Below are 18189 nucleotides of genomic sequence, written 5' to 3'. Positions count from 1 at the left end.
AGAAAACATCGAGTTTGGATAGCCGCCATCTTGAATTTCACCATTTCGATATCGAAATTGGGATCGGCGACCCCGAAACACGAATAAATATTACTTTGTCTTCGAAAACATGAAACCGAACCGATAAACATTCGTAATCATCCATTGGAATGAAAACTCATTGCTCGAGTTGCTATTTTGACAACGCTATCGTGAAAATTTTTTTTTCCTAAAGCAGGATTTTCTTGTCAGAGTATCGAAACTGCTTTCCCAATAAGTTTGAAAGTGATAAAAAAATGTTTTCCCGACGAAAAGTGAAGAAATCGAAAAAAAAACAGTGGAAAATTCTGTTTTTTTTTCACGTTTCCTTAAAAAAGTACGATAAGATGTATTTTTTCTAAAATTTTCTCAGCGGCGTTCGAATGAGCGACCCTGAAGACCTAAGAAATTACTATTTGCCTATAAAGATGTTCATTTTTGTGAGCATGCTAAAGAATCAAAAAAGCTAACGTTTGAATTCAGTTCACTCGAGCCTTAATGGGTTGAAACATCTCTTTTCCTCCATTTCTGATTCTTCCTGGTCCACTGGTTGCGTCGCTCCATCTAGTACTTTTTCCTCTCTTTTTTTTCAGTGGTCTCCGAGGCAGTAAGCAGCCCGTAGTCTGGGGAATAAAGTCTAGTTCGCAGCGGTGCTGTGCTGCTTGGAAAAATGAGCTGGCATCAGTTCTCAGTTAATAGCTACATTCGTCAATGCCACTTGGCTCGTATCTTCACCAATCCCCTGAGACGTTCACTATACATACATATGCGGATTATTATTATATTTACTCTGTTACGTTTTAACAAAATATACAGCTGTAAACGTCCTCTTTCGCCGATATCACGATCTGGTTTTTTCACACCGATATCAGAGCTGTTTTAACAACAAAATCTTTCGACGACGAAAAATTGTGCTTTATTTCCAACTGAACTCGTAGAGCGGAGAAAACGGTTTGGATTTAATGGCTGGCGTGTTTTCTCCGTCCAACAGGAGTATATTTCGAAGGATCGATTCTAATACAAACGACGAGCTACTTCATTTCCGGAAGGCAAGCCTACGACCGAGCGAATCGATCGTGCAAATATTTTGTTTTTTTCCAAAGCATTGTTTTCCGGTTTGCTCGTTTCGTTTTCAGGTCTAGCCCAACGAGAATTTTCGCTTAGAAGGCGACTCTCGAATATATTTGTCGTCGTTGAGGAGGGAATTGCGGTTGGAATCTAAGATTAGTTTATAGTATTTCTCATTGTATCAGTAGACGCCGGCACATAAGTTTCTCGTACAAGAACTGTGTGTATTTCATACAGAGCGCGCGCGTGTGTGTGTGTGTGTGTGTGTGTGTGTGTGCGTGTGTGTGTGTGTGTGTACAAACCGTCGAGTCACGTTCGAGATTCGAGAGTCTCCCTGTACGCGCAAGCAAACGAAAAGTCATTCCAGCGTGATTTTGCGCGTATTCAATTAGAAACTAACTTTGCGGAACAACGGACTTCCCGTTCTATAGATATGCCATCGAGAGAATTCTATTTCACAATTGTGTGCCTGCGTTCAGGGCCCCCTGATCGTTGTGAGATTTCGGTTGAGATTAGGAAACGGGTTTACTATGTGCTTTGTAACAAATCATACGCTATATCTAACTTGAAATAACAGCATTAATATTATGAAAAAAGTTGAACCAAATACATTTACTTTGCCTGATTGGTAGTGCATCGGTAACAAATCGCCTTACTATTACAAAACTCCCATTAAAAGTTTTTGAAGAGGTTGTAAAAAAGTACTCATCGATTGGTCGAAAGTACAGTTTAAACTTCACAAAAAACTGTTTGTTAAATAAAAACTTTGTACAATTGTTTTTTTATAAGATAGAGAAAAAGAAGAAAAATGAGAAAAAAATTCAAACGAAAGGTTGGAAAACAATTTCGTCTGAAACATTTGGCGGGTTCGTGACCACGATGGAGAAGTATATTATGTGGATGAAGAAAAAAGCTCGCTAAGTACTTCATCCGAAATTCATGGACTTCGTTGGTAGTCTCTCTCTGCTCTTCTTACCGAAGTAATTACACGGAAAGCCTCGAATACAATATTGAAGAAGTTACTTACTGTGGGGTTACTTTTCTGATTGAATTAAAGAATTAAATTATAAGTTTCAAAATGAAGACAGCGAGCCGTCTGACAAACCGAACTATTGCAAATAATCATGATGCAGACGGAATGAAGGAGGAGGAAGGGAAAAAGAGCAAACTTGAGCGGAAAATGAAGCAGGGGAAAAAAGGAATCCCATAAAAAATGTATAGACAGAAATAGTTTCCGAAAATAATTGCCAATTTGAATGTCAAAAATATATGAAAAATACTGTTAAATGTATATGAAATTAAGGGGTCTACCCTGATCAGAATTTTCAAAAAATCGATTTTATTATTTTAACTGATGACAACGAGGTAAATTCATAGTTGCCGAATTCCGGCGTGAAATGCCAATTCTTTCACCGTTTTCCGTAACATGAGAAAACACGTAGAACCGCAATTTTAGTTTTCCATTATTTCAATAACGAAACAGTGGATCTTTTTTAAATTCTTTCAAATAATTCGGTAATAGTGCCCTGAACGAGTTTTCGGATTTTTAAAAGCATCCATTTGGAAATGCTTCGAGGCGGTTACTGAATTAATATATGTAAGATTGATTTATGAGGAAATTCGACATTCGGGAGACATCCGAAGACGGTGGCGACATTGATCGGCAGAGCAAAGGAGAACGAGGTCTTGGAAAATTTAGATAAAGCGAGGGGGAAAAGTGACGTTAGATAGATCAATATTATTTCATCGATCGAACGATCGAGCGACGATACCAAAATTCTTATCTTTCGCTGGTACTAGTCCAGTGTTCATTTAGGCAACGGGTTTATACTTTTTTTAAAATGTTGTATCGCAAACATATGCATTCGTTAACATCTTGTTAGCATTCGGTATGGATGTTTCGTTTGAAATGCAAACACTCACTCGGGAGCGAACTATTGAAAAATCTTGAACAATGGAGCAAAGACATTCGATCGGTGGATCCGTGTCAGCTTTTGAAATATTACGAATAAAAAATGATCTTGATCAATCAATATTCAAACATAATTTCTTATCAGCAGGAAAAATTTTATATTTGACTGTTCTCAAAAGCGATGAATTCGTTATCAAATTTTAAAGATAAAAAAAAAGAGCACGTTTAACATTCTATAGATCCAAAAACTATATAAAACGAAAGATTCTACTGGTGAATCATAATTTTCCCAGCTACGAGAAAAGGAACATCGTCAAGATGCTGAAGCTCGCAATTGTTCTTGCTGCGACCGCTTTTGTTGCCTCGGTAATTGAACTTGATTAAATCGTATAAATATATCTAACTCGTATATATAATACAACTAGATTGAAAAACTTAAGGTAGATGATGCCCGAAGGATTGTATTTTATGGGTGTCTATAAATTGGATCGATTTTTACTCCCTAATTGAAGATATAATCACTTTAAATTAATGTCAGAGTTATCAATTCAAAATTGCATATAAATTTGTTCAACTTATATTTGGCGAATGAAATTACAAACCATTAATTAATCGAAGATCCATCATTGACCGAACCCGAAATTTTATTTGTCCCTGACGAAAATATTATAGTTTTTTATGTAAAAAATCGCATTAGAGAGCTCAAAGGGAAATGGATCAAGAAAAAAGTATTAATAAAAAGTCAGAAGACTATGACGAGAATGGGCCAAGCCAAGAAGAAACAAAATTCCGACATAACCAAATGTGAGGTTATACGAGTGCTTATTATCAATTTCGTTCAATTTTTAACGTAATGTCAGTCGAGTATCCATTTAAACTCTGAGTAAATTTCAAAACCTTTTTAAGAAAATCGTTTCGTTCATGCACTACCTTAAACTCAGATATTAGAGTAATTCAATTGAATTATCTCATCCAATTATGAATTATTTTTTCAAATGATCTCTCAAATTGTCCTTCATCAAATATTCGAATTATAAACAAATTTATAATAAATATTCAACAGGCAAAGTCCGCCAGTATCGAAACGTCGGAACAATTATGCAACACAATGATGAATACCGCAGCAGAAGTAATCGCAAATCAGCTCGACACCGTGAGCAAATTGTACTCAGTGGTAAATTCGTTGAACGGCACAAATAACTCTGAGAAAATTGAACAGTTCAAACAAAAAATGGCGACTCGCTTCGAATGGGTAAAATGCTTGAAAAATCGTTGCACGATAATTTTCGGTGTCTCTATATAATTATAATTGTGTTTTTATCAATTCTTCTACGAAGATTCAACGGTTGGCAAAGAACGAAGTAGACAGTTACCCGAAGGGCCGTTATAATAAACGGCGGTGCATGAGATACTTGAAAGATTTTGAAACAAAAGAGCGAGATGTGAAGAGCAACGGGGATGCCATTGTCAACCGTGCACTGAGCGGGGAGGTCGAAAAACTTGAGAAAATAATGAAATCAATCAATTCGGCTGTGGAAAAAGTGCTCGTTCTTAAATTTTCAAACAACACGTGTTCGGGAAGCAATTGGGAAAATGTGAGTATCACTTGTGTCTCTGAAATGAAATGGGTTTTTGCTAAACGCAGTCACCCTGCATCCTCACCCAACTACGGCTTCAGCATGGGAGTCTTAATCGGGTTTTTGTTTTTTTCCCGATTATTCAGATTTTGGAGGACATCCATAGTGATGTCTGTAAGCAGACGGCGAATCTCCCGGACGAAAATATTACCCCATCCGATCTATTGGATTCAATCTTATTGGTTGAGTACCATCGTTTCTATCATCGCGGAACAAGCGTTGTCAGCAGAACTCATAAGTGTGTGTACCATTCCTAATAATGAGTGTTACGAGAGAGACTCAAATAAATTGACCAATAAAGATGAAATCACACAAGGGAAACTAGATCGCAAAGCTAACCGAAATCTAGGCAGTTGAAACAGTGATGATTATCGATTGAATTTTTCGATTGAATAATTCGAAATCTGTTACGCTTCCATAAAAATCATTCAACAACCGAGAAAAATATTTTTGTTTTACTGTAAGATCGTTCTGTACAACAAGAATTTGAATAAAAAATAGATACGAAATACATAAACAAATTTTTTGTATAATTTCAGTTGTTTCAACTTTCAAATAGTTTCAATTTTTCCAAAAATTTATAATCGATAGAAAAAACGTTAAACGTGAAACCGCAACATAGCCTGAGATCCTTTGTCATTTGAAAGTTCTTGAAAAGAGCCGGATTTTTTGGGATTTTTTTGCGTTTGTTTTTGCGGTGAGGAAAAAAACACAGACTTAAAATTTGAACGGTTTCTTTATTGGTATTTCAACTCCGTGATAGAATTTTTTAACTCCGATATTTCGGGTTAATCCGGGGTGAAACTATTCCACGGGAAATTTAAATCTTTTCTTTCAAAGCGCGAAAATCCTTAAATTTTTTTTTTGTATTTTGATCTCAGAGTTAAAAAATTCTATTATAGAGTGGAAAAACCAATAAATGAAACTTTCAAATTTCTTAAGTCTATTATTCTTTTCCTCGCTGCAGAAAATCGAGAAATTATCTCAAAAAATCCGGCTGCCACACGGAGTGACCCCGATAATTGAATTATCGAGACTGACAAATCAGGGCGGGTCATCTGAGGCTGACAAATCGTGCAAGAGTGCGCAAAAAGATTGAAAATTCTGAATAAATTATAAAATTTTATTTATTGACTGACATCTTGTTGATGACACGGAAATAAAATACTTCTCGACGATGATATTTGACAATAGGGTATTACACCTTTTTTTGAAAACTGTTTTAAAATAATCCTGCGATCGTAATAAACCAGTAGAATTTTTATTTCAATTTTATAAGACCGAAAACTGTCTTGAAAACTATTTTTTATTTATGATTTTCAATTTTCGCGCGGAAACGCTAGCCGCCATGTTTTTTCGGTTTGTGACGTCACTCCGTTAGTAAACAATACAATTGCGAAAGACCAAGTAATAAGATTTGTAAAAATAATGAGTTATCGTAGTATATCATTGGTGTCTCGTGCCTGAATGCAATAATACAAGTGTAAAAATGCCACAAAAATAGTGGATTCATCGCCACCATCATTGATATTTACCATTGGTAGATTTGTACTATCTGCTTTCACAAAACCGTTTTCCATAATGCGATTTTAATCAAATGAATGATAAAAGTTCACAAACGTGCATAATAACTTGTAAAATTTCAAAATAATATAGAGCGCACAATAAGAATCTAAACAATCGTTTACTATCGGAGTGACGTCACGTTGGAATCCAATATGGCGGATGGTGTTTTCGACATTTGAAAAACAGATGAAAAAAGACGATTTTTAAAATTAAATTATAAAATTTACATTGCATTTTTATGAATAAATATTGACGTTTCTCGTTTACTTTTTACGAAATCTATCATAATCATGCATTTTTATATATTTTTTTACATATCGTGTAAAATACCCTATTTCTTCCACAATATTCCTCCTTGGGATTTGTCGTTATACTGAAACCCCTCGAGTGTTGACAAGATTCCACCAGACAGCGGTTGCCTAACTCTTTTTCGATGCGAGTTCACAATTTACCTGATTAATAGATACGCCATACGACATACCTTTTCGTCTAAAATCTATAATTGTTCGATCTTCGTTGAACAGACGGAAAGAACACCGAATTTCACAATGCCAACGTTGACCGGAATTCGCGACCAAAGTACAGAAATTAGGGCCGAGGTAATGGTAGCATGACCGGCTCGACGAACGTGAGATTTCATGAGATTATAATAAATAAAGTTTTGCCTAATACTAAACCTAAATGTGACGACACAACTTTGCTACAGTTGACGAGTTCAAGTCGAGCGTCGATGTCAAGGGAATTTAATTCTCCTGTCACAGTATCATCAAAAGTATACCATTTTTGATCTGACAAAAGACGGACCCGTAACATATCAATATCAGTACGAATAATATTGCCTGATTGAATTTACTTTCACTGAATTTCCCGTCTGCGTTATACACAATTAGAATCCTCGTTTGCAGTAAGTATTTTTCCAATCGTTCAGTGGAAAGTTGTCCCAATTAATTCGTTTTTGAAGGTGGCCTCACGGGCTGGACTTTGCAATCTGGACTTGACGCCATGCCTGTGTCCTCGGGTCATGCGGGACAACTTACGCACTCAATGGAAAAGGTCTGCTAAGAGTGAGAACGTCTTACAGTACGAAAACAGAGTTTACGTGTCTCGAACCCATTCGGGGAAAAACATGGTGAGAAAATTCAAAAAGATGACTCATTAAGGAGTGTTTTTACTCGGTTTTTACTGGAGATTTGCACTGAAGAGATACGCGTGTACCGCACGAGAGTCAACAAGCACTTCTCCCCACGAGCTTCATTCCTGTATCTTGTAAGCCTCGTGAAATTGTCGAGAAAACGCTCGATGTCTAGCCATCTCATCAAGTCTGAGCAAACGAGGCCTCATTCGTGAGAAAAGCGTCCCCAACGAAGGAGCGAATATCTTGTATAATAGAACAGCACGCTCGAGCTTGGGAGGGTATGTGTATCCGGTCTCTTAAAGAGCTCATCCCACCATGATGTTTTATCGTTAAACGATTTTTCTCTCATCTACATAATCCTTGGTGGGCGCCGTTGTTACTTCTTTTTTTCTTCTTCTACCACGAACCATTGAGGGGTCGAGTTTTTTTTTCCAGCTTTTAGAGTACCTCCATTAAAATACAGTATAAATGGGGTATCAACTCTCGTAATTGAACAACCTTTAGCTATGCTTAGAACGAACTTTTTTGCAAATATTAAACGCGACGACTTCGTAGGCTCCGAATCATTAAAAGGAGTGGTCTCGTCCGGTGACGGATCGTCGAAAATTATGAAAATGTTTAAGCACTTGAATTCAATACAACGGATGCAACTTTCTTCACTTCCTTTTTTTAAACATTTTTAGGCTCAGCTCATTGTCGAATTGGAGCAACCTCAGATATACAGCTGCCAGCAAGCTTTTTCTCTCGGTCGGAATGCCCCATGTGTCAGACGTTCGAGTGGAGCAAGCGAGCGAGAAAGTGTACGTCAAGGTTTTGCAGCGGAATGAGCTATATGCATTTTTGGGGAATGCAAAAGAGCGGAAGATCTTCATAGTTGAAAGATTTGGTGACTCCGAGATGAAGGAAACGGAAAGGAGAAAGGATGGTGAGCTGCAAAGGAAAAAGATGAGAGGCATGCGGCTCACCGAGAAGAGTTAGGGGCAAAGCGTCAGCTTTTTTCACCGTAGAAATGAAAACGAGTATCCACGACGATCTCGCTGCTCTTGATCCGGTTTATACATCTCAACTACTCCTGCGTACAAATCTGCCACCACTTTTCATGAGAAAGTACGTGTACACGTAAGAGCAAGTTCAGCCGCAGAAGGACAAAGCATCCTTCACGAAAGCCACAAAGAAACCGCGCTCCAAAAAAGAGCAACCGACGTTTTCGCACTTCGCCGGAGTAAAAGTATTATCGCGTTCCGCCTCAGTATATCCGTATGAATTTACGCGAAGTTTCGCTCGATGCACAGAGGAAAAGTTACGTTTTCGATAGATTTGAATTTAGAATTCGTATCATTGGGATACGTGAAAATTCGGATTCGAAAGAAAAATCTGATAACACGGACGACTCCGAATAGTGGAATCCGGATGGCGTATTCGCAATGTACGGAAATACCCGTGCATACGGTCGACGCAAGCACAGTAGAATGGAACCGCGTTGATATCCGAGTCTTGCGTAATGCAAAAGCGCAAAGAGGGGGGGGGGGGGCGGCGGCGGCATGGGCAGGGTGCGAGCGGTCGACTAATTACATTCATTTTAATTACGCGGCGAGCGGTCACGACCACAGAGCTGCGGATGGGCTTAAGGGGAAAATCCTCGTACAGGCCGATTGCTTTTCAACCTTGACTTCTTCGTCACACATCCTCGTTTTCGTGCTTCAATTATAATACATTATTTATAACAAAATCCGCGTGTGTGCGTGCGGCTAATGCGTGAGTGGGTGAACTCGTTAATGTTTGAAAATTCTTCAATTTGCTCAATGAAAAATATATGGAGCGGTGTTTGAAGACTGAACGCCGATTGATTAAACGAGAGAATCCAGTGCTCTCGATGATTTGTATCTCCGTTCGTTACACGTGGGCTATTGAATCCACCTCGGTGCATTGAGTACGTTTTTGCACGACAGGAGTTTGCCATAACTGCTGAACTCTATCTGGATCCGATTACACGGTGTGATTATCGATATTTCCGGCAATAAGAGGATCCAACCATGCACGGTTGGTGGCGTCACGAGGGTGCTATGGAATTGCGATACGATAGAGACTTCTATGGCTGTTTACATCGGTTAATTGCCTCGGGAGTATGAACCGTTCGAAACTTCATGCATTTGCAAATGCAGTCGTGCTACTCTGTCACGCAGCTTTTCCATTAACGATTTTTACGTCCTTTAATAAAAAAGCAATTGCTGTTTAACTCCTACACTTTTCATTCAATTCATTTCATTCGATATTTTAATAAGGACGACACAATGGTGAAAAATCTTATTTCTCTTGGTTTTGTTCCTTAGACATGGGAAACTGCTTTTGCCAAGGTTGCAAAATTATTTATAGAATTCCCTCCCAGAGCTGTATTATTTCAGTCCCCATTATTATTTTTTTCTCGATTAAGAGGAAACGAGAATGAAAATTTTGAAAATGTACAATTTCTTTTTTCCAACGCAATACGAAATCCTTCGTCCAGGCCCTGGCTATTGTTTTATAATAAATAAGTGGTATAAGTTGGTATAGATCGGATTAATAGTTTTTTAGCAATCGTGCCCACCGCAAAGGTATTTTTCAAAAAAAACGACAATTCCGAGATAATCGCGTTTAAAGATTCAAGTATTAGACGACATTTTACCCTTGAAATGATTTCCCACCGTTTCATTTTTCCCCCCACCACAAGTGTATATAAAAGCCTTAAAAAGCAAGTTGCTGAATTCAAAGTGTGATTATATGTGTGCGATCCTCCGTGGGGGATATGACGTATAGGAACGAAAAGTGATATGTTAATGAGATGGACATTCACTCACGATAGAGCAGCAATATCTATCTCTCTCGCTCTCTTTATCTATTTATTATTATACCTCCCCCTGTCTCCCTTTTTATTCCCAGTGTACCGGACACGCTAAGAAAAAGCAATAAATGGGGGGATGTGAAATTACGAAGGGTTGCGTTAGAGATAACAGCACTAGCTATTTTATTGTCGTTAATTGCTTTTCAACATTTGTTCTTCGGGCGACTGTAAGCAGGTCACCGGAAATGTAGTTTGTCAACTCGATCGAGTGATGATAAATGATCAAAGGTGATAAGGATAAATGCAATTTAATGGGAACGCTAGAAATAATAGGTCGCTTGGAGAAAAAAATAAATAAAAAGAAAAAAAGCTGAGAACAAAAATAGAGTAGAAAATAGAAATGTTTAATGGAATATGAATTGCGGTGGATTCGGAATGAGAGAAAGTGGAATGATAAATGGAATAAAAAAATAAAAAGTAAAAAAAAAGAAAAAAAAAACATGTGCGCTCGAGGCCAACGTGATAGGAAAAGTATATATAGGTCGGTGAGCATAAAAGATTGCCGAGATTCGTGACGTTCCGTCGAACAGTTGCGAACGCGGCATCGATTGATCCCGGGCTAATTAAGGTTCACGGTCGACAATCGCTTGCGTTTGATTCTCACAGCATACGTTTAATAGAAAACACCATTTTACAACGAGGTCTCATCGTTTAGTCTTTCATCGTCCGAGCTTCGATTGACAATCGAAATGTAAAATCTTTGTATTTCGTCAGCAATTGAATTTTGATTGTTTGGTGATAATTTTTTGGGGAAGGAATTTTTTGGAAATTTCAATGCACCGATCAGTTTGTACTAAAGGGAAAAGGAGAAATAAAATAAAAAATTCGAATAATCGAAATATGTAATCGTCGATTTTAGTGACTTTTTTATACACCGAATTGGAAATTATCACTGCTGACGGATGCCCATTGAGCTTTCTCACGAACGATATTATAATTTACGTGCTCAATTATGATAATCAATGCTAATTCACAGAGCATATGGCAAAGGCGAACGACACATGTGCGTATAAATATTCATAGGAATTCGGTATAACGGTAGAAAAACACGATAGGAATAAAAATATCAAAGCAAATCTGTCTAACCTGTTGTTTCATTATTAATAGACTCCCGCAGCTCATTACAGTTTCGAGAGATCGAAACGATTAATTAACACTGACCTATAAACGTAACCAGCAAATTTTGTGAAAATGTGAATCCCACCGAAATCCATTCATCTTTCCAGATGACGAAAACGTGTTTGTCATTGCGATTTGTGACGAAAATTTATGATTCATAAGTTATAAAACGTTTTGGTTTTAACGGGAATCAGAATCACCAATTTGTATCATTTTTTTTTTTTTTTATTTGAAGCATCAATCCAACTTCTTTATTACACTTGACAGATGATTCAGTATACACAAACTAGTTTTATACATAAATTTGTAAAACAATCAATCAAACATCATTCGAATGCAAAATTGCTACTTGATTCTCTCTCTCCATTGCCCAATTCAGTCATGAACGCATTTCGCTAACACACACGCATTCCTATGACCAGTCAGCAGTTATCGACGGATCCGCGATCCGTTCTCGTATCGGTCATAACTATTAATAGTTAGAGAGGGTGGAACGCGTTTTAGCGAATGAACGTTGGATGCGCGGGCGAATAGTAAGGTCCGCGTAGCACGCACCGATAAATTTCCTATCTGCCTGGACCACAGTTTCACGAGCCAACGTTCGTGCTCTCAATTCGGCGATACACTCGCCCCGCGTGTGTGAGATATTGCAGTTCGACTGAGAATATTTATTGATCGAGCAACTTTTCACCTTTTGTTTAGTTAACAACGCGGTGATTTAGTGGAGAGTAATTCAAAGGAAACTTGAAAAGTCTCCACTCGATTTCTGCCCCCCAAATTCCGTAATTATAACGAATGAATATTGAATTCTGGAAGTTCAAAGGAATAGTTTCGTCCATGAAAGTTGTATTGGGTCGAACGAAATTGAATTTTGATGACTTTCAAACAACTCACTACAAATTCATGTGCCATGCAAGATCAGGAATAATTAGGGTTGCGAAATACTCTGCTCGCCTGCTAATGATCGAGCCAATTTATGCCTATGAACCAATAGCTATAAGCGTATTCATGAATAAACTGAACGGAGCGTTGATTCTACGCCCAGGAGTTTCGGATCCACTAATTTCGGATTGACCAATCGATATGAACGCTGTTTTCGATAAATATGGGCTGCAGCGAACTGCATATCACACTTCCCGCCCACGCCAGTCTATAATACGACGTGTATACGGTATAGACGAAAACCTGCCAACCATACAACCAACCACTATTGCCAGCAACCTCGGTTAAGGACGCGCCCGTTTCCACTTAATTTACGAGCACCAGTTAACCACCCCACTTGCCGTCGACCAAGCTTTGTTGACTGCCGTTCAACCGAGCGCGTGATATCCACTAGCTCTCGCCTTATTTCTTTTCAAACATTACTACACATGCGTGTATTATAAATGACACTCTGCGATCGACGAAATGATGAATTCTCCTCTTTATCCCATATTTAATGCTGTACGCCAATAAATTTACGATCACGTCCACGGATATCGCACCGCAAACTTTCACGCTCGACGTTTTGTCGTCAGGAACAGTTGCAACGAATATACGTCGAGGGGAATGGAATTTATGAGAATAGTGGAAATTCCAATGCCCCAATGGGCTTGAACACAAGACCTTTCCATCTTGGACAATCGTATGCATGTTTAGACTCTACAAAACAACCTGAACGATAAAAATGATGGAATCAGAAGTGGATGACAATTTGGGTATTTGTCATTGCACAGCCCAATAGGGCCAGTTTTTCGAGTGAACGCGAGCCCAAAATTGACTTTGTCCATTTGCCCGTACGGCAAGCCCTGTCGAGCGTCAATGTACAATGAGCCTATATGGATTTGTAATGAGAGAAACATTAGAGAATTTCTACCAACAGCGGACAAGGAAAACACGGTTCAACGGAGACGAAGGTATTGAGCGACCTTTCTCTGTCGAAGAATCCATCGATTCTCGTACGTTGATCTACAGATTCATTTACTGAAGTTTGCTTAGGGCGGATATCGTGGCTTCTCATCTGGAAACAGCGAACTCTGGTTTACGCCGGGAGCAAGGAGCTTCCGATTGCGCTTTAGTGCACGTTAGCCGCAACTCACATATATAATATCCTGCACTAAACACGTACGTACATACGGACGTTGACGTTCGACGATCCAAAAGGCCCATCCGCGCAAGCTTAACCCCTTAATCCGGGTACGACTCGCCCTTCCGTTTCTCAGCCGCTTGAATCATCCATTCTATATACACATATATCTTGTATATGTACGCAACTGAAGCGAGAGCATAATGAAGGCTAGCCGGAGGCGTAATTATACCCGAGTTCAATTGTCACCAGGCGTCCTCAGTCAATACTACAGTTGCGATGTAGGCCACAGTATAGGGGACTTCTCAACGTAGATTGAGTTACGTTCACTCCAAGATTCTTCATCATATGCTGGAAATCATGCGAAGAAACTGTTTACTCTGAACTCTGAACCCACCAGACCGGATCTGGGAGACCGAATTGCGTCAAAACTTCTTGTCTGCGTATTTCATATTTTATGCAACTTTTCATTCATCAATGGATGTTACAACTGTCAATTCGAACGGAGACTAGGATATTGAGTTTCAAAATAAGATAATTAAGGTATGGAGAAGGTTGCCGTTCGGAAGAGCAGCGACAGAAATACGTGGTTAGCCCGTATTAAGGTATTCCTTTCGCATGAGTGTATTTTTTGGTGGCCCTTTTCTGCCATTTTTCCAACTCCTATAGTTAATATCTCGTTTAAACATTCGGTAACCTTTTATTTAAATCGTTGCTATTGATTCCTTCATTTTTTTTCTATCTGTGAGGCAGTTTGAATGAGGAATTTAGACAGAAATTCGGCGATTATGGAACCTCCATAAGCTCCCGTATAAATTTTACGATTTTCCAAGTTTTCCTTCTTTATTGAATGTTCGGTAACCTGACCTGAAATTTCACCAATTTATTCGCATGTACTTTTCCTTTACTGTAATTTAAAATCAATTATTCGTAGAACATTGGGCTTTGTGAAAGGAATATCTTAAGGTTTATTAAGAGTCATCGACCGATAGCATACGCAGCGCCAAGTATCAAAAAATCAAACTAAAATCTGCTCGTACCGGATTTCGTCGCAAATATAACGATTACCCAAATATAATAAAGAACATTTAAAAGTGAGATTTAATTAGCCGATCCCAGCTGTGGTCTGTTTTCGGAGAGCAGATTTTCTTCATCAATGCAATGAATAAATGAAAATACGAAGAAGCTTGCGTACGCCATGACACCTTTTGCACCGGTCACAAAGATTATTTTAACACAAATTGCACACATATAAGTAACCGAAGAGACCAGAGCCGGATTCCCATCAATTCGCTGCTCATTACGAAATTTATTTGTCACGATTTCAATAAAAACTCACCCATGATTCTTAAAACTTTGTTCACCCTCCTTTACGCTGAATGAGAATATTGCACTAGGAATCGATAAAACACGATTGAAAATATCAAATTGCACTTGAGCCGGTACACCGTATTGATGTTTAAAAATTTTATCAAATTTCGAGACTCAAGTTCCAGTAAAATGAATCAAGATCGTAACAAGATATGAGTTTGTCAGAAATAGATCAAGTTCACATAATCCGCTATCGAGATACGTTGTTTTTGAGCGAACAAGTCCAATTGAAAGCATTATTGGTAGTAGATAATTGTTGTTTCATATCTTTCGTATCTGGTACCATTAAGGTTTAAGGTAGTAGACGTTTCATTTGATCGTAGTGGTTTATGTGCGGCCGTATACCGAATATGAACTTGCGCGCATCGGAGGAGGTTATTAGATCGATGACATAGGCGAATAATTGTTGCGGCGCGATTTTCACGGTCATATTAATAGTGCTGTCAATATGGTGGCGTACGCGGCATGTACGAGCTCATACGAGTAATGGGGAACATTATACGAGGTCGTGCATCGTTTGCGCGTACATTCGCAATGCCCAGCGAATTGAGCACGCGCGGCAACTGATTTAACGATTGTCAATGAACACACACAGTTATACAGAGCGGACTGGAAGATAGCAGTTCTTGATTAACAGTAATTGGCATTAGTATCACATTGTTGAGACACTCTCATCGCCATTATTTTACGTGGAAGCTTCGTCGGAGAGGTTTTTCATGCGTCGGCTTTACCCCGCATATTGACAAACGTCTGGATGCGTTAACACAAATCGTTGTGAATTCGTTTGAACGACTTCTTTCAGGGCAGTGGATATTTGAATTCAGACAAAAATTTTCAACATTTCACGTACCGATGAATTTTCATGTTCACTCAACTGTTGAATGAAGAACGTCGCAAAACTCGGTTTTTTTAGAGCATTAAAAATCATACAGCTTTAATCCAAATCCGGATGAATTTCTATGAGTTACTAAAATCATTTAGTAAGAGAATAAATTTTTTAAAAATACCTTTTAAATACGGGGCAGCTCGAAATAAGAATAATTTACGACCCCTGCTCTACTCGATATCACTAAAAATTGCTCAGCTCTATAAATGACTGTTTTGAACGTATTGTTTTCTTACGTCCCCGTGGATTTTGCAGTACCATTGTTGTATCTTTTATCTTGAAAGAACAGCTACGTTTTCATGCATTACCTCAATTCATTTATGAAAAAGAACAAACGATTTTACAGTGCGCCGTTTTCCGTTGCTCATGCAACCGATGACAATATAATTGATGGTAAACTGAAGAGCAGTCGTCAACTTGTACCGCGTCGTTGGGCTTTGAATAAAAATATAATTGAAGAAATAAAAAATGAGAATTCAACAATCGTGCGGCGTTTTTTCTCCGTTCTTTTCAATCTTGCCTCGTTTCCTCAGTCATGATTTCGTTCTCAAGGCTCCTCGGTTTTTCGATCTACGTGCTCTTTTCAGAGAACAAATCCCGCAAACTCGACCCGGTCATTACTTGGAGTACGAGGCGGAAAATACCTTCAAAACTAACGGACAATGAAGAAAAAATTTTCATTTTATTCATTCGTTATTAAATAGAGCATTTTTTTCCTCGGTAAAACATGAACATTGATAATCTTAAAAACAAAAATTCATCTTTGTTGCAGAAAAAATGATGGTCAATGAATCCGATTGAACGGCTAATAAAGTTTGTGCTCGTAACCTTTGACATTGCGAATATTAATATTTTCGCTTTTTCAGGTAAGAACCAATAAAATCATTTTCGTTAAATACTTTATTAACAAAACTAATTGCAAAGTTATGAGTACTTCAGTATTTCGTAATGACTGAATAGGAGTTCACTTTATCTCGGAAATCATTTCATTTTAAGGAGATTTGCACAAAAAAGAACATCAGAAGTCCCTCTTTATAGTGGAAAGGAGTAACTTTTCTTTCACTTGGTCGTTATGTTTCACCACGGTCGCTCATTCATCGAAAAAAAATGAGACGTGCTTCAAAGGTACGCGTCTCGAATAAATTACGTAGGCATTAAGGCAAGATAGGTTACGACAGTTAGGCAGGGGGAAAAGAAAAAAGAAGCAAATTGCTCCGGAGGGAGAGTCGAGCGCAAGGAGGGATAGAAATAGGTGCAACCGACGAGCACGAGTCGATGGACACAGATGATCACTCAACAGGTATCCTTCTGGCATTGTCCTCGGCTGCAGATTCATCGAGACAAGAACGCTTTTTCCCCATCCCCTGCTCCTTTCTTCCCTTTAGCTTCGCATAACATCACTTTTTATCTATCTCTGGCTCTTCTCCTTTTGCTCTTATTCCCCTGTCGTTCTTATTCATCCGTTCTACTTCTCATTAACTGTCAAACGAAATATTCTGGCTCTAGGAAACGAACAAGAGAACAATTTTTTTCACCTGTCTCTCGGACCAGAAGATCAATGATAATTTTGATGATTCACATTTTTCGTTCGCTGAGTTTGGCACGTTGATGGAAAAAAGTCTTAAAAGTAGAACTGTTTGGTTAGGTGGCTGGAGAATCGGCGAGAAGGCCCTCCTCCCTTTTATTTTTCCTCATTTCAACTCTTTATCAGCCCTTCTCGCCATTTCATCCCCTTTATTATGTTTTCTCGTTATACGTTGTTTACCCAAATCCACTTTGCTCTGTACATCCCCAGTTATTTGTACGTCATCAACTGTTTTTATTCGTTATCGTTCTCTTAAAATTTCATTAGGAGTGAGACAGTGCGGTGATTAGCAATTAACGCGAGTATGAAATAATTAAAAACTATATTTTGATGCTACCGGAGACTTTGTGGAATTGTACGCGTGGGAGTTATAGCTGCGTACTTTGAGAACAAGCTGAAGTTATCAAAGTTTAGTAGAGCATTTCAGCTATCTGTGTGCGTGGATGAACGAACCTCGTACATAGAAGGAGGCTCTATGGAATCTCAACTCTCGTTGCTTTAATTAAACGATCAAGGGGATTCCCTTAGAATCGCAGAGATTCGCGAAGATTGTTCAATCCTTGACTCTCTTTCCTCGCCCCCACTCTTCTTTCTGTCCGGTCCCTTTCACACTATTTTCTTCCATTTTCTTTCATGGCACTAAGGGAATTAAAGGGAACGAGGCACGAAGGCTCCATTTCTTTTCACATTCCTGTCCCTCCGAAATGTTACGGGCCACATGATAAAGCCGGAATCTCAAGGAATTTGTGCGACGAACCAAAATGAATCTAGCTCCAGTCGATAAATTTTGTTGTCTCGCAAACAATAATTCGATTGAAAATTGCACGCTCGGTAGCAAACGATGTTTCTTTCAACAGGCTCAGATTACGTTGATGTTGTTGCTGTCGTTCATGATCGAAAATGGTTCGTGGACGCGGCTCCCGAAGTTTATAATACCGGTTATTGCTCG

The 18189-nt window shown here is 38.6% G+C and overlaps 2 protein-coding genes across 4 annotated transcripts in view; one reads left to right on the top strand and one right to left on the bottom strand.

Annotated features, from left to right (window-relative positions):
• The window catches only part of LOC122414470 (kielin/chordin-like protein), a 207435-nt gene that overhangs the window by 55648 nt on the left and 133598 nt on the right, over window positions 1-18189 (bottom strand). The gene's annotated exons all lie outside the window — the stretch shown is intronic.
• On the top strand, window positions 3309-5059 carry LOC122414471 (uncharacterized). The gene is made up of 4 exons (XM_043425766.1): window positions 3309-3364; window positions 4062-4250; window positions 4336-4593; window positions 4722-5059. The coding sequence occupies exons 1-4, from the start codon at window positions 3317-3319 to the stop codon at window positions 4890-4892; spliced, it is 666 nt and encodes a 221-aa protein (XP_043281701.1). The 5' UTR covers window positions 3309-3316; the 3' UTR covers window positions 4893-5059.

This window comes from Venturia canescens, chromosome 8 (assembly GCF_019457755.1).
Source record: "Venturia canescens isolate UGA chromosome 8, ASM1945775v1, whole genome shotgun sequence".
Lineage (NCBI taxonomy): Eukaryota > Metazoa > Arthropoda > Insecta > Hymenoptera > Ichneumonidae > Venturia > Venturia canescens.
Note: the sequence above shows the minus strand (reverse complement) of the source record. Positions and strands in the feature narration are given on the sequence as shown.